At 28.2% G+C, this 25,196-nt stretch overlaps 2 protein-coding genes and 1 pseudogene across 2 annotated transcripts; 1 reads left to right on the top strand and 2 right to left on the bottom strand.

Annotated features, from left to right (window-relative positions):
* The first annotated feature begins 2,000 nt into the window (after positions 1–2,000).
* On the top strand, positions 2,001–5,105 carry LOC113370514 (protein FAM136A-like). The gene is made up of 4 exons (XM_026611192.1): positions 2,001–2,096; positions 2,348–2,449; positions 4,789–4,887; positions 4,954–5,105. Exons 1-4 carry the CDS (start codon positions 2,001–2,003, stop codon positions 5,074–5,076), a joined length of 420 nt encoding a protein of 139 aa, XP_026466977.1. The 3' UTR covers positions 5,077–5,105.
* A 1,137-nt stretch (positions 5,106–6,242) lies between these two features.
* Positions 6,243–9,551, bottom strand: LOC113363365 (protein FAM136A-like). Its single transcript, XM_026605856.1, is given in 5 exon segments — positions 6,243–6,484; positions 6,551–6,586; positions 6,588–6,650; positions 8,996–9,115; positions 9,382–9,551. Coding segments are annotated over 5 exon segments (429 nt in total). The 5' UTR covers positions 9,469–9,551; the 3' UTR covers positions 6,243–6,361.
* A 5,238-nt stretch (positions 9,552–14,789) lies between these two features.
* LOC113370480 overlaps positions 14,790–25,196 on the bottom strand; it is a 15,024-nt pseudogene continuing 4,617 nt past the window's right edge.

The following is a 25,196-nucleotide window of genomic DNA, read 5'->3' as shown; positions in this document are numbered from 1 at the left end:
TATATATATATATATATGCATTTAGCAGAAACTAGTTATTTAAACATACAGGCAATTCCATTATTTTAAGTATAGTTAGATTTGTATATATTTTGTTAACAAAAGAAAACCATCACAAATTAATTTATTTAAGACAATATTTTTTCAACAGTATTCCCTTATTTTTTTCAAAAAAAAAAACTTGTACTTACTTCTCAAAATCATCATCGCTACTTAAATAAATAATTGCAATATATTTAATATAAGTTTTATATATATAAGATTAATTTTTTATATCCATTATAAGATTTTTTCCATCCATCCACATATAGTTTAAATAAAATTTTGTAAATATATTAATATTAAAAATATTGTTCGTACTATACATATATAATATTATAAATAAATAATACTTATTATTATTATTTTTTAGGAACAAAATTGTTACGATTTAATGAGTAACAGATCTGTGGATAAGTTGAACGTATTTGTACTAATTTTTATAAAAATATGAAATATATATTGAATACATTTTTAGAAAAAAAGATGTGGAATGTTTTATTGATAATTAATGAAAATTTTTACATTTCTTGACGTTTCGAAGGTTTTGAACATTTCGGGCATACCTCCGAAAACTAATGGATGTGTGTGTGGTGCGTGCGATACCAATTTTTCTTGTCGACGATTTTGGGCGCACGGATCAACCGATTTGAATGGTTTAAAAACATTCGATTTCCTATTGATAGGGAGATGTGCTGATTAGTTTTTTGGCAAAGGCAGGTCTAGCCGTTAGGGAGATACGGATCAAAGAGTGCAGAAAATACAAATCGAGTTTTTGAGAGAACGAGTATCGGATTTGAATGATCTAAAAAACATTTAATTTTTAATGATCAGGAGAAGAGGTGATTATTTTTTGGCAAAGACAGGTCCCGCCATTTCGAAGATACAGAGCGAAATGTGCAAAAAATGGCAGTTTTTGAGTGAACTAAGCGTCCGATTTGATTGATCTAAAAAAACTTTCTGCTTGTATTGACAAAAACATTGCTTTTGAGGATAAATGGAAATTATTACATCTTTTTTTTGTTTTCTATAAAATATTTTTGTAATTTGGATTAAAAATAAAAAAATCCCAGACTAAGCACAGTCTAAGCGCCACTCTGGTACAAATGTTTACCCAAGTGCGTTTAGATTGTTTATGTTGGAGCCACTTTTCCAATTTTGAAAAAACTATTGAAAAATGTGAAAATGCCGCCAAGCTAAGCACAGTTCAAGTGAAAATGTCGTACAGAATTATTTGCAAATGCGTTTAGACTGTGACTATACGAGAGCACTTTTCAATTTTGTGTCGAAATAGGCACTATTTTTTTTTTGAAAAAATGAATTCGAAATGAATGACGATTGTTAATGTTTCTGGAGATAAATTGATTTATGATTTATAATTTACATTTGATTTGCTCACAGATATAACCATATAGCAAAAATAATGAAAGTTACACTATTTGTAATAATATATTTGAAAAGGTTTAAATTTTCTCGAGTACGGGAAGTTCCAGCAATTTGCCGTAAGGCACGATGCCAGGCACCACTAGTATAATCTTCAATTTATAATGTACAAAACAAGCTAATGCATAAATCATGCGAATTATCAACATAACTTTCGTTTTATACAGTTTAGTAGAATTAAATTACAAATTTAAATTACCGCTTAAATTTTGAAGTAGTCAAATAAAAAAAAGTTTATATTAATTAAATACAAAACCAAAACAACTTTATTTATATTATAAATAACACGAGTATTAACAACTTGTCAATTTAACAAATTAGTAAGAATTGAATTATTATTTTTTCAAATTTCCCGCCTCCCACCATTTTGTAACTTTCCAACTGTCAACGCGACTCCATCTTTTTCTTTCGAACACGTGAACTGTCAATGTGCAAAACTTGTTCATGATAATTTTAATTAAATATATGAAAATATATATAAATAAATTGAAATTATTGTATTAAATTAATTAGTAAAGATGGTTGAAAGGCAAAGACAACAAATCGAATATGAAATCACTAAAATGGTCGATGAAATGGACAAGGAGTATCTCGGAAGATACAGGTTAGTTGAGGTTATATTTGCCGGAATAGAAATATAATAATGGAATAATAATACATATATATATATATATATAAATATATATATATATATATATAATATATATATAATATATATATCGATATACTTTAACTCTACTTTACTATAAAAACTATTCAAGTACAATTAATAATTTACTCTATATATACTTTAACTATAGATTTCTATTATTACTAATTCAAGTACAAATTAATAATTATTTAATTTGGTTTGTTTAATTTCAAGGCAGATATGCACAGATGTGCAGCTAAATGCTGTGAAGACAAAGATTCAAGCCTCTCGTCAGTCCAGAGTTGTGTCGAAAGGTGCAGGCGGGCCTTTGATAAGGCTCACAGTATGTACAGGTATAAAAAATTTATAATAATATGTGTATATATGTATATATATATATATATATATATATATATATTATGTATATATTGATTTTCATTGATCTACTTGAAGTTTGTTCGGCGAAATTTTCTAGAATTTTTAGATTCATAGAAATATAGTTTGTGATTGTAGAAATAAATAGAAAAAATTACAAAAAACCGCTTATCATTGTTTGCCCTTGAAAATATTTGAAGCTTAGTTTGACATTAAAACAATTGAAGACTGTCATTTGCCAAACATTTCTACTCACTTATAGGCTAAGACAATATCAAATATAATAATTCATGATTTAAATAAGGAAAATGTAATGTCTACATTATTATTGCCGAAAAGCAGCTGAGATGTGCCAAAAATTGAAATAATATAATAAAATAGAGTCAACAAGTGATGCAGTTCTGCGCCGGCGTCTCACGTTTGTGAAATGTCAGTTCAATGTAATTACATACCCTATTAAAATTCAATTTGAAAGATTATTATTTTTTTACTAAATATTAAGAAAAATTAAAAGCGTTGTTTTTGCTAATATCTTCAGAAATATACATTTTAACAAAAAATAATGAATGAGCAAAAATTATATAAATTATATCCTAATAAATCACTGTTTTATGTGTTCTAGGAACAATATTAGCTAGATATGAAATGGGGTTTTTATAGTCCTCAAATAAGCTTTAAAATAAATATTTCTGCATGTAAAATGAGTGAGCTATCATGCAAATAAAAGACGCATACAATGTTTTTTTCATTTGAATCAAATAGTTTATGAGTGCCATTTCCAGCAAATTAAAAATAATCGTATTCTATCTAGAATCAACTTGGTTTAAGAGATCTTGATGGATTCTAGAAAACTATAACTTTAGTACAAACGATTTTCAAAAAACTCATGATTCCATGAAAAAATCCATTAAAAAAACAACCAATTTCTCATTATTATATCTCTGAAAGAATAAAAGATCGTATAAAGGTGTATAATGAAAATGCAAGGTCTTTTTCTGACTAATTATTGCTTTTTATTATTTTTTTGGTACACAAATATTGATAGAGTATAATTATTTAAGAGTGCAAGGCAGGTAAACCAGAGTGTCTTTCAAGCTTTTTAACCCTTCGCCTGTTTCAAAATAAGAAAAGTTACGTAAAATTTATGATAGAGAAAGTTATAGGTCATTTAATTTGATAAAATCAGAATTAAAAAGAGTTATAATCCAATTAAGCCGGGGTGGGTGAAAGAGTGCATTGTTTTCCCTTCTGAACTTAGATAAGATTAGCATATTCCCCAAATATCAAGCACAGTAAAAAAATAGCTGGGCACATGCTTTTTCCTCTCTATTCACTGCAATATATTTTGTTGATCGTAGGTTGAATAGAGCACATAGAATAGGATTTGTCAAAATAATCCACTTCAAATATGAACTTAAGTAATAATGTGTATATTGAATTATTAGTGAGAAAAATGTAATTTAGATATTAAATACTTAAAGCCAGTTAATATATGGTACGAAATTATAAATATTATAGGCAACATTTTTGAAGCAATTCAAGTGATATTGTACCTATACCGCGAATGCGATATATTAATTCTTTCTGAATTTGTTATACCCCTTAAAAGACTTCAATTTCCAATACGTATATCTTATGATATAAATCACAAGGCAGACGATTTTTTGTGTGATAAATTTGGAAAATCAATGTTTTAGTCGCGAATAAACAAAAATCATTCATTTATATATCCACATCTACAGGTATACTAAAAATATTGTATAAACCCTTGCATTAAAATAAATTGAGGTAATGGAAATAAATTTTTTCTATTAATTGCAGTGTAGAATTTTTAATTACAATTTTATTGAACATATTTGTTAAGGGATAATTAAAGTGTTAACTGTGGAAATTGGGAATCATCATTTTATTTGAAGTAGTTCTACTTTAACATCACTCATATATTGGTGTAAATAGTAATTTGAAAAAACAATAATTATTATTTTTAACCTAACAGTGTAATATTAGTATAGGATATTAAAAATGTAGATGTGGGTACAGGGCAAGGTCTGTCGGGTCATCTAGTATATATATATATATATATGATATAGATTATATATAATTTAAAAGTAAACCTCTGATGCAACTTTCAACAAAGTTTGCATTGAACATTCAAAGCTTCAATGTTTATAGTAGATTGTCTGCAGTAAAGTGTTTGAAATTGTTATAGATTGTCTAAAAAAAAATTACTATTTCATTAAAACATTTCACTTCATCTACACAAATTAGTCTTATCACTAACTATTATTTTTTTTATTTAGGGTGAATTAGAGGGCTTCCAAGGACGTCTCCAAAGATGTGTCATGCAGTGCAACGACGACATTAAAGACATGATGGGACCAACGCCAAGCGATAAAGACGTAAATATCAAATCAAATAAAACTCGTTTTCTTTACCAATTTAATTTTATTTTATTTCTTTATCAGGTTGATAAGTTCACCCACAAATTCGAATCGTGTGCCATAAAATGTGTGGACAAGCACATAGAACTACTACCTCAAATGATGAAAGCCATGAAGCACGTACTTAGCAAAGAACAAATCAATTGATAAGAAGAATTCTATTATAAATCATTAATAGAATTGTTAACATGTGTAGTAATGGTAGAAGAAACGTATTTGTAATTTACTTTTGCATTTATAATATGTATAAATGTAAAAAAAATATCGGCGTCGTTCTGTATATTTGTTATAGTACCTCGAATTGTTTATAATAAAGATAGTATTGATAAAATTGATTATTTGTATATTGGCTTGTTTATTAATAAGTTGTTAATGTAAAAGATGTGTTTAATAAAAGTTAAATACATCGAAAGTAATAAAAGCTATATATATCTTTATATATATATATATATATATATATATATATTATTTCTATATATTTATGAATGTTAGTAAAATAAAAAACTATTTGAATGGTTTGCTATGATATGAATACTCGGCAGAATTGATTCATCAATGCATAAGAGCTGTTTGTTTTTAAGATTAAAACAGTCGTTTCTATTTATAAAAATATTATACAATTATTATTAATAATTAGTAATACTCAGTTAAAAAAATTTATATCGTTATCAGAAGTTTTTGTATGAATGAAATATATTGAGTCGAATAGTCACTAAGTATTGTTTGGAGTACAACAGATGTCTCTACCCATTTTGTGTAAAACTATGAAAGATATACATATATATAATATATATATATTATATCTTTCATATTTTACACAAAATGGGTAGAGACATCTGTTGTACTCCCAAACAATACTTAGTGACTATTCGACTCAATATATTTCATTCATACAAAAACTTCTGATAACGATATAAATTTTTTTAACTGAGTATTACTAATTATTAATAATAATTGTATAATATTTTTATAAATAAGAAACGACTGTTTTAATCTTAAAAACAAACAGCTCTTATGCATTGATGAATCAATTCTGCCGAGTATTCATATCATAGCAAACCATTTCAAATTAGTTTTTTATTTTACTAACATTCATAAATATATATAATATATATATATATATATATATTATATATATATAAATATATATATATAGCTTTTATTACTTTCGATGTATTTCACTTTATTAAACACATCTTTTACATTAACAACTTATTTAATAACAAGCCAATAATACAAATAATCAATTTTATCAATACTATCTTTATTATAACAATTCGAGGTACTATAACAAATATACAGAACGACGCCGATATTTTTTTTACATTTTATACATATTTATAAATGCAAAAGTAAATTACAAATACGTTTCTTCTACCATTACTACACATGTTAACAATTCTATTAATGATTTATAATAGAATTCTTCTTATCAATTGATTTGTTCTTTGCTAAGTACGTGCTTCATGGCTTTCATCATTTGAGGTAGTAGTTCTATGTGCTTGTCCACACATTTTATGGCACACGATTCGAATTTGTGGGTGAACTTATCAACCTGATAAAGAAATAAAATAAAATTAAATTGGTAAAGAAAACGAGTTTTATTTGATTTGATATTTACGTCTTTATCGCTTGGCGTTGGTCCCATCATGTCTTTAAATGTCGTCGTTGCACTGCATGACACATCTTTGGAGACGTCCTTGGAAGCCCTCTAATTCACCCTAAATAAAAAAAATAATAGTTAGTGATAAGACTAATTTGTGTAGATGAAGTGAAATGTTTTAATGGAAATAGTAAATGTTTTTTTAGACAATCTATAACAATTTCAAACACTTTACTGCAGACAATCTACTATAAACATTGAAGCTTTGAATGTTCAATGCAACTTTGTTGAAAGTTGCATCAGAAGGTTTACTTTTAAAATATATATATATATATATATATATATATATATATATATACTAGATGACCCGACAGACCTTGCCCTGTACCCACATCTACATTTTTTTAATATCCTATACTAATATTTACACTGTTCAGTTAAAAATAATAATTATTGTTTTTCAAATTACTATTTACACCAATATATGAGTGATGTTAAATGTAGAACTACTTCAAATAAAATGATGATTCCCAATTTCCACAGTTAACACTTTAATTATCCCTTTAACAAATATGTTCAATAAAATTGTATATTAAAAATTCTACACTGCAATTAATAGAACAAAATTTATTTCCATTACCTCAATTTATTTTAATGCCAAGGGTTATACAATAATTTTAGTCATACCTGTAGATGTGGATGTATAAATGAATGATTTTTTGTTTATTCACAACTAAAACATTGATTTTCCAATTTATCACACAAAAATCGTCTGCCTTGTGATTTATATCATAAGATATACGTATTGGAATTGAAGTCTTTTAAAGGGTATAACAAATTCAGAAGAATTAATATATCGCATTCGCGGTATAGGTACAATATCACCTTGAATTGCTTCAAAAATGTTGCCTATAATATTTATAATTTCGTACCATATATTAACTGGCTTTAAGTATTTTATATCTAAATTACATTTTTCTCACTAATAATTCAATATACATTATTACTTAAGTTCATATTTGAAGTGGATTATTTTGACAAATCCTATTCTCATGTGCTCTATTCAACCTACGATCAACAAAATTATTGCAGTGAATAGAGAGGAAAAAAGCATGTGCCCAGCTATTTTTTTACTGTGCTTGATATTTTGGGAATATGCTAATCTTAATCTTAAGTTCAGAAGGGAAAACAACTTGCACTCTTTCACCACCCCCGGCATTAATTGGATTATAACTCTTTTAATTCTGATTTTATCAAAATTAAATGACCTATAACTTTCTCTATCATAAATTTTACCGTAACTTTTCTTATTTTGAAACGGCGAAGGGTTAAAAGGCTTGAAAGACACTCTGGTTTACTGCCTTGCACTCTTTAAATAATTATAACTCTATCAATATTTGTGTAACAAAAAAATAATAAAAAGCAATAATTAGTCAGAAAAAGACCTTGCATTTTCATCTATACACCTTTATACGTATCTTTTATTCTTTCAGAGATATAATAATGAGAAATTGGTTGTTTTTTTAATGGATTTTTTCATGGAATCATGAGTTTTTTGAAAATCGTTTGTACTAAAGTTATAGTTTTTCTAGAATCCATCAAGATCTCTTAAACCAAGTTGATTCTAGATAGAATACGATTATTTTTAATTTTGCTGGAAATGGCACTCATAAACTATTTGATTCAAATGAAAAAAACATTGTATGCGTCTTTTATTTGCATGATAGCTCACTCATTTTACATGCAGAAATATTTATTTTAAAGCTTATTTTGAGGACTATAAAACCCCATTTCATATCTAGCTTAATATTGTTCCTAGAACACTATAAAACAGTGATTTATTAGGATATTAATTTATATAATTTTGCTCATTTCATTATTTTTGTTAAAATGTATATTTCTGAAGATATTAGCAAACAACGCTTTTAATTTTTCTTTAATATTTAGTTAAAAAATAATAATCTTTCAAATTGAATTTTAATATAGGGTATGTAATTACATTGAACTGACATTTCACAAACGTGAGACGCATGCGCAGAACTGCATCACTTGTTGACTCTATTTTATTATATTATTTCAATTTTTGGCACATCTCAGCTGCTTTTCGGCAATAATAATGTAGACATTACATTTTCCTTATTTATAATCATGAATTTATTATATTTTGATATTGTCTTAGCCTATAAGTGAGTAGAAATGTTTGGCAAATGACAGTCTTCAATTGTTTTTAATGTCAAACTAAGCTTCAAATATTTTCAAGGGCAAACAATGATAAGCGGTTTTTTGTAATTTTTTCTATTTATTTCTACAATCACAAACTATATTTCTATGAATCTAAAAATTCTAGAAAATTTCCCGAACAAACTTCAAGTAGATCAATGAAAATCAATATATACATATATATATATATATATATATATATATATATACATATATACACATATATTATATAATTTTTTATACCTGTACATACTGTTGAGCCTTATTCAAAGGCCCGCTGCACCTTTCGACACAACTCTGGACTGACGAGAGGCTTGAATCTTTGTCTTCACAGCATTTAGCTGCACATCTGTGCATATCTGCCTTGAAATTAAACAAACAAATTAAATAAATTATTAATTTGTACTTGAATTAGTAATAATAGAAATCTATAGTTAAAGTATATATAGAGTAAATTATTAATTTGTACTTGAATTAGTTTTTATAGTAATAGTAGAGTTAAAGTATATATATATATATATATATATATATATATTATATATATATATATATATTTATATATATATATATATATATATTATTATTCCTATTATTATATTTCTATTCCGGCAAATATAACCTCAACTAACCTGTATCTTCCGCAGATACTCCTTGTCCATTTCATCGACCATTTTAGTGATTTCATATTCGATTCTTTGTCTTTGCCTTTCAACCATTTTTACTAATTTAATTTAATACAATAATTTCAATTTATTTATATATATTTTCATATATTTAATTAAAATTATCATGAACAAGTTTTGCACATTTGACAGTTCACGTGTTCGAAAGAAAAAGATGGAGTCGCGTTGACAGTTGAAAGTTACAAAATGGTGGGAGGCGGGAAATTTGAAAAAATAATAATTCAATTCTTACTAATTTGTTAAATTGACAAGTTTTTAATACTCGTGTTATTTATAATATAAATAAAGTTGTTTTGGTATTTAATTAATTATAACTTTACTTTTTATTTGATACTTCAAAATTTAAGCGGTAAATTTAAATTTGTAATTTAATTTCTACTAAAACTTGTATAAAACGAAAGTTATGTTGATAATTCGCATGATTTATGCATTAGCTTGTTTTGTACATTATAAATTGAAGATTATACTAGTGGTGCATGGCATCGTGCCTTACGGCAAATTGCTGGAACTTCCCGTACCTCGAGAAAATTTAAACCTTTTCAAATATATTATTACAAATAGTGTAACTTTCATTATTTTTGCTATATGGTTATATCTGTGAGCAAATCAAATGTAAATTATAAATCATAAATCAATTTATCTCCAGAACATTAACAATCGTCATTTCATTTCGAATTCAATTTCAAAAAAAAAATAGTTGCCTATTTTCGACACAAAATTGAAAAAGTGCTCTCGTATAGTCACAGTCTAAACGCATTTGCAAATAATTCTGTACGACATTTTCACTTGAACTGTGCTTAGCTTGGCGGCATTTTCACATTTTTCAATAGTTTTTTCACCAAATTGGAAAAGTGCTCCAACATAAACAATCTAAACGCACTTGGGTAAACATTTGTACCAGAGTGGCGCTTAGACTGTGCTTAGTCTGGGATTTTTTTTTAATTTTTAATCCAAAATTACAAAAATATTTTATAGAAAACAAAAAAAGATGTAATAATTTTCCATTTATCCTCAAAAGCAATTGTTTTGTCAATACAAGCAGAAAGTTTTTTTAGATCAATCAAATCGGACGCTTAGTTCACTCAAAAACTGCCATTTTTTGCACATTTAGCTCTGTATCTTCGAAATGGCGGGACCTGTCTTTGCCAAAAACTAATCACCTCTTCTCCTGATCATTACAAATTAAATGTTTTTTAGATCATTCAAATCCGATACTCCGTTCTCTCAAAAACTCGATTTGTATTTTCTGCACTCTTTGATCCGTATCTCCCTAACGGCTAGACCTGCCTTTGCCAAAAACTAATCAGCACATCTCCCTATCAATAGAAATCGAATGTTTTTTAAACCATTCAAATCGGTTGATCCGTGCGCCCAAAATCGTCGACAGAAAAATTTGTATCCGCACGCACCACACACACATCCATTAGTTTTCGGAGGTATGCCCTTTAGAAATGTTCAAAAACCTTCGAAACGTCAAGAAATGTAAAAATTTTCATTAATTATCAATAAAACATTCCACATCTTTTTTTCTAAAAATGTATTCAATATATATTTCATATTTTTATAAAAATTAGTACAATACGTTCAACTTATCCACAGATCTGTTACTCATTAAATCGTAAACAATTTTGTTCCTAAAAAATTATAATAATAATATATTTATTTATTTATAATATATATATATGTATAGTACGAACAATATTTTTAATATTAATATATTTACAAAATTTTATTTAAACTATATTGTGGATGGATGGAAAAATCTTTATAATGGATATAAAAAATTAAATCTTATATATATAAACTTATATTAAATATATTGCAATTATTTATTTAAGTAGCGATGATGATTTTGAGAAGTAAGTACAAGTTTTTTTTTTTGAAAAAATAATGGAAATACTGTTGAAAAAATATTGTCTTAAATAAATTAATTTGTGATGGTTTTTCTTTTGTTAACAAAATATATACAAATCTCAACTATACTTAAAATTAATGGAATTGCCTGTATGTTTAAATAACTAGTTTCTGCTAAATGCATATATATATATATATATATATACTATATATATATATATATATATACATATATATATACATATATATATATATATACATATATATATATATATATATATATTATTTAGCAGATTTCATTTACCCTAGATATATATATTTATATATATTTTTGTATTTATTTAAATCATCTTTTTCACTTTTTTAAAATCCCGTCACCTTCTAATATTTTTGGTGATTTTTTATATGATTCGTTTTATTACTTTTTTTAATGAAATTTTATTTTTTCAAAAAAGTATCGATCGTGTACTTTCACCCCAAAAAAAGGAAATATATTGAAATTTCAATAAACTCGAAAAAAAATTGAAGCAAAACTTCTTAGGCGACTTCCAACAAGGATAAAAAATTTTTTTTAAGATGTTTGTAGATTGTTTTAGTATGTTGTAGATTGTTTTAGGATGTTGTAGATTGTTTTAGAGTGTTGTAGATTGTTTAAAAATGTTGTGATTTGTCTGAAAATATTGTAAATTATCTGAAAATGTTGTGAGTTGTCTGAAAATATTGTTAATTGTCTGAAAAGGTTGTAAGTTGTCTGAAAATTTTGTGGGCCGTCTGAAAATGTTGTAAGTTACTTGAAAATATTGTGAGTCGTCTGAAAATTTTGAAAATCGACAAAAAAAATGTTGTGGGTCGTCTTAAAATTTTGAAAATCGTCAAAAAAAATGTTGTGGGTCGTCCGAAAATATTGTGAGTCATCCGGAAATTCTGTGAGTAGTCTGAAAATTTTGAAAATCGACAAAAAAAATGTTGTGAGTCGTCTGGAAATTCTGTGAGTCGTCTTAAAATGTTGTGAGTCTTCTGAAAATGTTGAAAATTGACAAAAAAAAATGTTGTGAGTCTTCAGAAAATGATGAAAATCGACAAAAAAATTCTGTGAGTTGTCTGAAAATTTTGAAAATCGACAAAAAAAATGTTGTGAGTCGTCTGAAAATGTTGTGAGTCATATGAAAATGTTGTGAGTTGTCCGAAAATTTTGAAAATCGACAAAAAATGTTGTAAAATATCTAAGCATGTTGTAAATTGTCTGAGAAAATTGTAAATTGTCTGAAAATGTTGCAAATCGTCTTAAAATATTTTGATTTGTCTGAAAATATTGTAAGTTGTCTGAAAATGTTGTAAATTGTCTGAAAATGCTAAAAATCGACTAAAAATGTTGTAAGTAGTCTAAAAATGTTATAAATCGTCAGAAAATATTGCAAATCCTCTAAAAATGTCGCAAGTCGTCTGAAAATGTTGTAAATCATCTAGAAATGTTGTATTTTGTCAAAATATGTTTTATTTCACCTGAAAATGATATAAATCGTCTAGAAAAGTTTAGAACGTTATTTCAAATACTCTACTATATAAAAGACACTTAAAATTAATTTCCATAAGATTCACTTAAGAAAATGTTTATATTTAATATTTTCTTTACTTATAAACGTAACCTTTACGTTCCTGTTACGTAACTGTTACGTTCTCGTTACGTTAAACACCTACATCTATTCATTATTATCTTTTTATTCTTGTTTTCAATATATTTCCAAATTTCATATCCTTCGTCCACGATCGATTCTCTCTCTATATATAAATATATATGTAAATGGAATAAAAATTATAAAATACGAATAGAATTAAAAACAAAAAAATTCATCATGATTGCATATTTACAAAACAAAAATTACAAAGAAACCACATTTCGTTCTTATTAACATAATTAACGACAACTATAAATTTTTTTTACAATCGTAGAAAATTTATTATTAAAAAATATAAATTTAATAAGACACTTATTAAAATTAGAAACTAGGTCATCACATATTTGCGTACGGGGGAAAAAATAGTAAAAAGATTTTTTTAGTAAAAAAAAAAAATTTTAAAGTTTTATTTACAAATATTTTGTAAAATTGTGGATTATTCGATGGATATTATTTATTATCGTAAAATTCCATTAGACAATAATTAAAAAATTATAATAACCTTATAATTAATTTGTCTAAACAATAAAAAAAATCCATCGAATAACTTTTAGTTAGAAAAAAAACAATCAAAAATTGTATGTATAATCATGGGAGGTAAACTTAGAACAAATGCGCTTTACTGCATATTAGTGTTTTCAGCATATCACAGATGGCGCTGGTGTGCTTCAAATTATAAATGAATATAAATTTATTTATTTCAGCGTTCGTTTTAAAAAAACACACAGTTTCTCTAAATATATAGTACACGTACTTTATTGTTTAACTACTAATTTTATATATTGGAATATGTCTTTTTTGAATAAAAAAAAAGTTCAAATTTTTTACAACATATTTATAATTTTGTTGAAAATATATTTTACACCGTATATTTTGTTTTCATTTCATTAGTTCAAATTAATCAGGTTTATCTTTTCATATAAATATTTAAATAATCGTATCCTAGAATTGAACCTAAGGGTAATTTACGTGCTACGGTCGGTGGCGCCATCTATGATATGCTGAAAGAACTAAAATCGATCGATCTATGATATTTATCTATGGTATATACATAAAAGGCACTTTTCGACGTAAAAAAGTTGGCCAATTTTATTAAAGTCTTTTTACGTAATTATTTAAAGTAGACACCGTGTGCTTAAATATTAATACAAATGTGTTTCGATCAGTCTTGCAATTTTTTTCATATGATAAGTAGTAGTCGTGTGATAGTAATTATAAAGTGCGCATGTTATTTTTTTGTAATACGATAGTACAAAAATATAAGCATTTTGGTTTTATATATTTAAAGCCTAATCGAGTTATTCCCACATTGTTCTACAATTTTTGTTTAATTAAAGTACGCAAAAAATATATAATCTTATTTTTAATAAGTATTCGAATTGTATATACATATACATGATATATGTATATATATATATATATATATGTATATGTATATACATTATAATTTATTATACATTGTCATTAATATGTTAAAAAATTTCGTTTTTTTTTCATTAAGTATTTAATATTAGGCGACTCACATTCGCTCTCAGTCTCCAGTTTTGCATTTATTTATTTAAATCATATGTATATATATGCTTTATTTATACTTAATTATTAATAAATTCATCTTTTATAATATATTTGTATATATATATATATATATATATATTATATAATACAAAGTCTAGTTGTAGCCGAAGGGAAGAAAATCTCTCTAAGTACTTTTCAAAGAATACATTTATATATATATATATATATATATATATATTATATATATATGTATGTATATATGTATAAAATTCCATATATACCTTCATGTTTTCATAATTACTTTTAATATCAATGTTCGCCCCTCAACAATTCCATGAGAAGATTGAAACTGGGTCCTTCACCGTCCTTTGATTTTATGGTTAGCATTTCTTTGCCGACCTAAATAATAAATAAATGAATTAATTATTAAGATAAACTAGTTATAAGTTTAATTATGCCTTAAGATTTGAATGAACTAAACTCGGTTGTATTTAGAATTTTTAGAAAAGAAGTAGTCGTGTATTATATTTTCAAATCGTCTAGCTTTTAATAGGTTTGCTAATTTTCAACCTAGGTTAAGTTTGAAATGTTCGTTGATGTCCAAAAATGGTTCTTACGGCGACAAAAAATCGAATAATTGCCGGGAAAATCCTAAACACAGCCCTTTTCTTTTTCTCATACAAACGTTTTCTAACTAAAACGTAGACAACTAGACTTGAATCATATTTACAAACGCTATCTGCTACTATAAAGTTCATACTTAAATTACAAACTTACTCAAACCCTCAAGTAACGATTATATGCGGATTTTGATAAATCATTCTGAAATTTGTTGAGGAAATGTTCTAGGATGTATGTGAATATAAGCACTGGATGTATGTGCAATATTGTAGAAATAAATGGAAAAAATTGTAATAACCGACATGTCATTGCGTGCATTGAAAACAAATAAAAACTCTCATCTGCCAAAAATTTCAATTTACTTATGAACCTAGACAATATAGAATATGTATAATAAATTCATGAATAAGAAAAATGAAATGTCTACATTATTATTGCCGTAAAGCAGCTGAGACGTGCCAGAAATTAAAATAATATAAAATACAGTATATGTACGGCAGATTGAATGATACACATATGAGCAGGATTGACAAAAATTAAATTAAAATATGAAATTAAGTATAATCTGGGCCGGTTCCACCTTTAATGCGATGCATGCGAAAAGTACGAGCGCACGCCTTAGGGGGCGCCAACACAAGATTCGGATATTAAATTTTCAATATAGTTTTTTTTCAATATATATTTTCTTTGTATCTTTTACTAATCTTTACACAATATTTTTCACTTATAACAGCAAATGGCAAAGTAAGGATGATACATACAATTCGCGCCCCTCACGATATCGATTAGGAGAAGTTTAAGATGCAATTTTGGATATCTTAAATAATAAAAAATTAAATTAATTTAATCCAACATGAAGTACCAGTGTTATGTTATGATTATAGTTATGTTTATACCGTTTAAAAGACTTCAATTTCCAATATAGTGTGGGAATTGAGACACATCATTTATTAAAGCGTTCTTACATATAACATCGCTCATTTTGTACAATGCATATGCATTTTTGCGTGAAGAGTATTTAATAAACAATAATTATTATTTTTAGGTAAACGGTAAATATTAGTATATTATATTTAAAAAAATGTAGACATGGGTACAGGACAACGTCTGTCGGGTCATCTAGTAAATATTAAAAAACTCTCATTTTGATCTCTAATGTGTTGTTACCTGGCAAGTTCTTTTGCAATTCGGGAATCCTTAGCAAGAGTTCTCCAAATTTGGCAGGACTGTGCGGGTAATGAGATAAAGTGTATGCTTGTAAAGCTTGAAGAGCCTTTTCTTGAGACGCTCTTACTTTTTCAGGCTCTCTTAATTCTGACGTATCTGGAAATAAAAATAAAAATATATATATAAATATATATATAGTGCACTTTTTCACTAAAAAAGATTTTATCAAAGAATAAATTATGAGTTTCTTTTTAACCAAATAGGCAAATTTTATAAATCAAAATTTCTATAAGTTATGCCTTTTTTAAGTTTGTTATTTGAAACAAACAATATAATTCTCTCGATGTTATGAGATCGGCTGTTTGTAATGAACTGATTCTATGTCATACGTACGCTACTTGAAAACTGTAAGGATGTGTGTGTGAGTTGTTTTTATATGTGAAGATGTAAATACTCAAATTATTGATCTTAAATTGAAGTTGATATTAATTGTTAACTTCCCGTAGGGCAAGTTATAGTAATCGCAAAAAAATCGAAAATGAAAATTTTTATATATCTTTACGTTTCAAAGGTTTCTGAACATTTTGGCATACCTTAGAAAAAATGGATGTATGTGTGTGTGTGTGTGTATGTGAGTGTATGAATGTACGTGTGTGTATGTATGTGCGGATACAAATTTTCGTCGACGATTTCGGGAACACGGATTAACCGATTTGAATAATCAAAAAACATTCGATTCGTATTGATAAGGAGACGTGCTGATTAGTTTTTGGTAAAGGCAGGTCTAGCTGTTCCGAGATACGGGCAAAAAGTGCCGCAAACGTAACCTCAGTTTTTAAGAGAACGGAGCGTCCGATTTAAATAATTCAAAAAACATTTCACTTGTATTGACAAGATGAAGAATCGATAAAATTTTTCATAAGGTAGGTCTAGCGGTTTCGGAGATATGGAGGAAAAGTAAAAAAATGAGCCATTTGCGGTCAAAAATGATCATTAGACATATGCACATCAAATTATCAGATATTTTATAGAGATTTTAACAATAAGTATACATTTTGTTAATTTTTTTTTTTTTAATTTTTTTTTCAAAAAAAAGTAATTTTTTGTCCACATATATAGTTTCTCAAAAATCTTATTCTTTCAAAGTACATTTTTTTCAAAAATGTTAATCGTTTTTAAAAAATTAATAATTTTTGATACGGGAAGTTCCAGCAATTTGCCTTAAGGCACGATGCCTTAATTGCCTTAAGACAGAATTCCACTTACAGCTAGTTTGTCAAAAAGTGTAAAAAATTTAAATAAGATTCATGTAACAGGTTGTGATCTGATCTAATGTTGACACTGTTAGAAACATTCATAAGAATAAGACAACTTTCCGCAAATAATCTCCTAAAGATGCATTTTTCATGATATAAGATCTTTGGAGTGGTCACTTTCAATAGAGTGCTGTACTAGGGTACTTTTGATTTTTTTTTGTTTATGGTGGACCACACTTAGTTCATGTTGTCTCATTCTTTTGTGTACAAATTGTGAGATTTGTCTAATATATTGGAAAAAACAGTCGATACAAGAAACAGAAACTCTACAAAATATTCACAAATTCAAGACTTTACAATTTAATATATATTTTTATATATATATATATATAATATATATATATATATGTATATATATACATACGAGTATATATTTATATATATATATATATAATATATATATATATTTAATTATATCAATTTCTCCTCACCTGATGTCAACAGTACAATAACCTTCATAGCCACATACTCGTACCGATCAACCCTCAATCGTCTCAAATGTTCAGTAGAGATTCAGCATACGTTCGATACAACTTGCAGCCACTATGTCCTCGCCTCTTCCAAACTAATCGACTTGCCAAGGGATACCTTATTTCACCAGGAGATACCATGGATCGATAACAACAGGAGAAGAGTAACAGCTCGCACCAAGAATTTATCAGGAGACATATCTGATCATCGATCTAGAGAAAAATTAATTTAGATCAAGGATGAGCAACCAGCGGCCCGCCAAGCATTTCTCAACAACAGATTGTTTTACTAGATATTTTATCAAATACAGGTGTAAAGGCTAATTTTGTCGTCTGTCAAATTCTGGTAAAAACTGTTGTTCGAAGAAATAGCATTTCCTGATAAAATAAATATTAATTTATTAACTTCCCGTAGGGTAAGTTATTGTAATGGGCCGAAAATCGGAATTGAAAATTTTTACTTTTCTCGACGTTTTGAAGTTTTCTGAACGTTTTGACATACCTCAGAAAAATGGATGTGTGTGTATGTGTGTGTGTGTGTGTGTGTGTGTGTGTATGTATGTGTGGATACAAATTTCCAGTCACGTTTTAGGGCGCACGGATCAACCGTTATATTTATCTTCAGCGGTAAAAGAAACAATCCAGACAACTCTTTTTTGTGGACCTGTGTAAATTTCAACCATAAAATTCATAAAAAAATCATCACCTATCCAAGCTGAGTAAAACATGTCAAAGCTGCATACGCGTTGCTACTTTCCGCATTAAAAAATTAAAATAAAGAACAAAATCAGTTTATATAAAAAAAGCAGTGCCAATTGTTTTATTAAAGTTCTCAAGTGAAATTGTTTTTCTTTTAAATATTATTTGTTTTCATTTTGTATTAATATTTATAAACACTTATAATATACACTTGTAATTATATAAAATATATACTTCGTTCAATTTTATATTTTTGTTCTTTTCTTGTGGCAATTTTGTAATTTTGTTGCAATTACATTATTCCCGCGCTCAGTCAATAAATCTTTCGACCTAATTTTAGATCAGACTTTTATCAGAGTTTATGAGAAAGCTTCAATTTTATTAAGAAATGCAATTTTAGCAATAATCGATCAACTAATTATTATCGCCTTTTTTGTGAACGTTTTTAATTGAAATTCGATCAAGATTTTTCTGAGCTTATAAAAAAGCTTAAACTTATCCACTTTATCCGCTGCAACATTTTAAAAATGGCAACGAAATGGTTACCTCCAATAAAACTAACTGATTTGCAGGCTTATCCTATTGTACAAATATTTCTCGATGTGAATAAGAAATACAAGTTTTTGAATGTCTCAGAAAAGGAGCTATTTCAGCGAAAAAAATTAGAAATTTAATTAAGAGATAAAACTGTTTTTGAGAAAAAACTGGAATTTTTTCAGAGTATAACATAATTATAATATGAATGTTAGTGTTTTAGCGTTGCAGTGGGTTAATTATCAATGTAATAATATTTCTACATTCAGAATTGGTATTCTGAATGTATAAATATAAGGTTGTCAAATATCTCCCTTCCGCCTTTTTGTATTATAAACCAAGAGCAAAAAAGCGGAAGGGAGATATTTGACAACCTAATATTTGAAGAAATCATTTCTTATACTAATGATTTTCTAAAAATATTTTCTGTAGCTAAACGTTTGCCGGGTCAGCTAGTATATTTATAAATTACGTGCGGCCCGCCAAAAAATTTGAAAATGTAAATTGGCCCGTGGGCTAATAAAGGTTGCTCGCCCTTGATTTAGATAAACTGGATTATAATTAACTTCCCGTAGGGCAAGTTATAGTAATCGCAAAAAAATCGAAAATGAAAATTTTTGCATACCTTAGAAAAAATGCATGTATGTGTGTGTGTGTGTGTGTATGTATGTATGTGCGGATACAAATTTTCGTCGACGATTTCGGGAACACGAATCAACCGATTTGAATAATTCAAAAAACATTCGATTCGTATTGATAAGGAGACGTGCTGATTAGTTTTTGGCGAAGGCAGGTCTAGCCGTTCCGAAGATACGGAGCAAAAAGTGCCGAAAACGGTAACTCAGTTTTTAAGAGAACGATTTTAATAATTCAAAAAACATTTTACTTGTATTGACAAAGTGAAAAACCGATCAAATTTTCATAAAGGCAGGTCTAGCGGTTTCGGAGATCTAATGAAAATAGTAAAAAAAAAATGCCATTTGGCGGTAAAAATGATCATTAGACATATGCACATCAAATTATCAGATATTTTATAGAGATTTTAACAATAAGTATAATTTTGGTTTACATTCCTATGGGTTCCGTACCAATGTTTACGCGTTAGACGTCGACGCGGCGCTACGCGGTTTGATATTTCGTCTTTATGCAGTTAAAACAGTACGATTGCTTTGAAAAAAGTTTAGATCTTTCAAAATATATCAAAATAAAAAAAACATTTTTTTCCAAAAAAAAAAAATAAAAAAAAAATTTAAAAAAAAAATTTTTTTTCAAAAAAAAGTAATTTTTTGTCTAATTGTTTGTCAAAAATCTTATTTTTCGAAGTAAATTTTTTTCAAAATGTTGATCGTTTTAAAAAAAAATAATTTTTGGTACGGGAAGTTCCAGCAATTTGCCTTAAGGCACGATGCCTTAATTGCCTTAAGAATTCCACTTACAGCTAGTTTTGGTTATATATATATAGTAGTGGTGTTTACCGATATGTTCTTGAACAGTGGTAAGCTCTTGCACCATTTAACAATTTTGTACAGTCTATGATCTGCTATATTGCACAAGTTGGCCAAGAAATCAGGATTCGAGTCGTCTCCTGTGATTCCGGCTCTGGCAAGTAAAGGATTCGTTGCTAGACTGGAAGCTGTTGATGACGATGTCGATGATGATGATGAATTTCTGGACGTGAATTTGTTGATTTCGGATTCGTTGTACTGCCACAGATGCTCCACATCCATAATTTCCTAAACAAATTGAAAAATGCATTACATGTGTCAATTAATGATAAGCGTCCGATTTGAATGATCTAAAAAACTTTCTGCTTGTATTGACAAAACAATTGCTTTTGAGGATAAAAAATTATTACCATAAAATATTTTTGTAATTTTGGATTAAAAATTCAAAAAATTACCCAGGCTAAGCACAGTCTAATCGCCACTCTGGTGCAAGTGTTTACCCAAGTGCGTTTAGACTGCTTATGTACTGGAAACTTTTCCAATTTTGTGAAAACTATTGAAAAATGTGAAAATGTCGCCAAGCTAAGCACAGCATAAGTGAAAATGTCGCACAGAATTATTTGCAAACGCGTTTAGACTGTGCAGGGAGCACTTTTTTAATTTTGTGTAAATTAGGCAACTATTTTTTAACTTCTCGTAGGGTAAGTTATTGTAATGGGCCGAAAATCGGAATTGAAAATTTTTACATATCTCGACGTTTTGAAGGTTTCTGAACATTTTGGCATACCTCAGAAAAAATTGATGTGTGTGTGTATGTATGTATAGATACAAATTTTCGTCCACGTTTTCGGGCGTACGGATGAACCGATTTAAATGGTTTGAAAAACATTCGATTCCTATTGATAGGGAGAAGAGCTGATTAGTTTTTGGCAAAGGCAGGTCCAGCCATTTCGGAGATGCGAAGCAAAGAGTGCAGAAAATAGAAATCGACTTTTTGAGAGAACGGAGTATCCGATTTGAATGATCTAAAAAACATTCAATTAGTAATGATTGGGAGAAGTGTTTATTAGTTTTTGGCAAAGGCAGGCCCAGCCATTTCGGAGATACAGAGCTAAATGTGCAAAAATTGCAGCTTTTGAGAGAACTAAGCGTCCGATTTGTATGATTCAAAGAACTTTCTGCTTGTCTTAACAAATTTTTGGTATAGTATAGTTTATGTTTTCATCAAAAAATCCGAATTGCTAATTTTATGTTTTCTCGACGTTTCAAGCCATTCTGAATCGAATGAGACCAACATTTGGGAAAAATATGTGTGTGTGTGTGTGAACAGATTTTTGCCGTAAATCGACGTTTTCTCAAAAACGGCTGGACCGATTTCAAAAATTTTAAAACTCATTCGATGTATCTCGATGAGGACTAGCGTTTCTAACTTTTGTACGACGATCGGGCGAGCCGTTCTCTTTGTAAATCGCAGAAAGTGAAAAATTTTACGTCCACGTTTTAGGCCGAAATTCTGAATCGATTATGAAAATTCAAAAACTGTTCGAAACATATTGGTTGGGAATCGACCTGATTAGTTTTTGGTAAAGATCGGCTGGGCCGTTTTCTTGTAATAGAGTATTAAAAAAAAATTCCGACGATTTTCATAATTTTTGTTTTGACGGTAATACCATAGTCTTATAGATCATACTGAAATATTACGGTACTACGACAAGTAGTTTAATTTTAAGAATCGCCAAAGTTTGCAAAAATTAGCGTCATTTTTTGACGTTTGTCAAAATAGAACTTTCATCGACGTTTGCACAAAAACGCTTGAACCGATTGCATAAATTTAAAGCCAATCGATGTATTTTAATGTGGATTTTCTTTTCTCAATTTTGTGCAGCGATCGGCTGAGCCGTTTCTTTGTAATTTGAAAAAAAGTTTTAAACTCTTCGTCCACATTTAAGCTCAAACTGCCGAATCGATTTTAAAAAATCAAAAACTGTGTTCGAAAGATATTAGTTGGGAATGATACTGATTAGTTTTAGGTGAAAATCTACCGAGCCGTTTTCTTGTAATTAACTGTTAAAATAAAATTTTAAGCCGATTTTTATGGAACTTTTTTTGGCGATATATATCATGGTCTTATAGAACTTACTGAAATATTACGGCCTTACGACAAGTAGTTTAATTTTAAAAATTCATCCAAATTTGAGAAAATGAGTAGTTTTTTTTGATGTTTGTTAAAATTAAAATTAGATGATCTACTTGGTATAACGATAGAGTACTTGGTCTTAATGAACCATTAAAGTCCTACAGAAACTGGTTCAATTACAATTATTGATTAATTAAAATTATTGATTTGTGAAAATTTGCTTTTAGAAAATACTCCGAGTTAACATGTTCGTTCATTTTTAATTATGAGAAATAATTCCACTCGGAATACTTTTAATCACTTATAAATTGATTTATTTTTTATTGATTAAGTAGATTATTTAAACATATCGGGAAGTTCATGTAACTCGCCTCAAGGCTAAATAACAAACCAACTAGTTAAACAAGTTCTGCAAGACATACAGTCTTGGGAAAATACTTCCACACACACATCCATTTAGTTTCTGAGGTATACCCCTTAAAAATGTTCAGAAACCTTCAAAACGTGAAGAAGTGCAAAAATTGTCATTTTCCGATTTTCGGCCCATTACTATAACTACCCTACGGGAAGTTAAAAAGCATTACATGTGTCAATTAATATTATGTTATTGTTTTTTTGGATGTTGTTTTGATTGATTGCCTTGAAGGACCAATTGTAAAATACTTTATTGATAACTGTATATATTTATTTTATAAGTTATAATAGATAGTATTTACTAGGAATGCATTACCGGTATAGCGGTATACCGAATTACCGGTAAACCGTCCGATTTTTTGGCGGTATTTTTACCGGTATTTACTCCAAAAATACCGATATTTTCGGTATTTTTACATAAGCGCTATTTGATACATGATACATTAAAGTTTAAATTTCTCGGAACAAATTTATCTTTAAATGCCATAATCGCATAAACAGCTATATCTTCAAGTGATTCTATAGGATAAACAAATGTCAAATATTATCTCAACTCGTCATTAAACTGAATATTTATTGCTTTCCAAAGGGCTTCATATCGTGTTACAATAAATAAAATTGGACTGATAGATAATGGCGTTTGTTTCATCTTATGTAAAAATGTAACAGTTTTTTAAGTGGTATTTGCGCCAAAATATTTTATATCATACAGATTACATCTGCGTAATATTTATTTTTTTCTAACTTTATACATAATAATAATGATAATTACTAAATATTTTTGCTTCTTATTACAATTATAAAATATTATTTCTTGAAAACGTTTCGAAGTTTGAAAATTCTATAGAACCATCGCATTGTTTTAAATAACAATACTCAGCGGTTCTAGTAACTTATTATTTATCTCGACAAAGTATGCGATCTTAAATAAATGTAAAAAAAATATTTTTGGAGATTATGCTAATTTAACACATCGGATACAGACAGTACAATTTATTATAATAATGTAATATGATCTTTTGTGAATTTTTCGAAAGGGATAATGAATTAATTAAATTGGATATAATGTTGTTAAATTATCATAAAAAAAAAATTATTGTTTTATTTTATTGTTTTTATTGTTTAGTTGAATATAGTTGTAGTTGTATATACATTTTTTTATATTTGTACTAATAACTTTCAATTTTGTTTACGTTTGTTTAAGGATAATAAAAATACCGGTAATTTACCGGTATTCCGGTTTTAAAATGAAAAATTACCGAAATACCAGTAATGAAATTTTTCATCGGTATTGCATTCCCTAGTATTTACAATCATTTTAATATGTTTTTGATTACGTATTGATTGATTTGATTTTGGTTTGATTATCGATTGATGATTTTTTTGTTTTCATATCAATATAATTCGCACCCTTTGATATGGCGCGAACAGTTATGTCTATTATTACCTGTAACAATGCCGGTATTCCGCCGCCCTGCGCCTCGCTCTTGACACCGGCATGGTGCTCTCCTAATGCAGGGCTCCCCGGAGTCAGAGGCGACTGTTGCTGGTGGCCGTGGTGAGAATGGTGATGGGGCCCCATCGGATTCTGTCCGGAGCCCCCGGAAGACAGGGGCGAAATCGATGTCTGCTGTTGCTGCTGCTGCGAGTTGTGGGAGGATGTATGAGGCGGCACCGGGGCGTAGGAGCACTGGTAGGTGCTGCGGCCGCCGCGGGTTCTGTCTTCGCGAATCGCTAGATAATAGATACGAGGTTGAAATTTTGGGCAAAGTAGAGGGTTTTGTTATATTAACTTCCCGAAGGAGAAGTTTATGTTTTCATCAGAAAATCTGATTTGGTGATTTTATGTTTTCTCTTGGACGTTTCGAGACATTCTGAATCGAATGAGATCAAATTTAAGTATGTGTGTATTT

This window comes from Ctenocephalides felis, unplaced genomic scaffold, assembly GCF_003426905.1.
Source record: "Ctenocephalides felis isolate EL2017-DRISC unplaced genomic scaffold, ASM342690v1 CF-g0.4_SCAFFOLD_00845, whole genome shotgun sequence".
Classification (NCBI taxonomy): domain Eukaryota; kingdom Metazoa; phylum Arthropoda; class Insecta; order Siphonaptera; family Pulicidae; genus Ctenocephalides; species Ctenocephalides felis.
Note: the sequence above shows the minus strand (reverse complement) of the source record. Positions and strands in the feature narration are given on the sequence as shown.

What these genes read in the sequence shown, in the direction of transcription:
- LOC113370514 (XM_026611192.1), top strand. Translation starts at nt 2,001, where the DNA reads ATGGTTGAAAGGCAAAGACAACAAATCGAATATGAAATCACTAAAATG. An exon ending in GAAGATACAGGTTAGTTGAG is followed by an intron (nt 2,097 to 2,347) that starts GTTATATTTGCC and finishes TTTAATTTCAAG; the next exon opens with GCAGATATGCACAGATGTGC. An exon ending in GCAGGCGGGCCTTTGATAAG is followed by an intron (nt 2,450 to 4,788) that starts GCTCACAGTATG and finishes TTTTTTATTTAG; the next exon opens with GGTGAATTAGAGGGCTTCCA.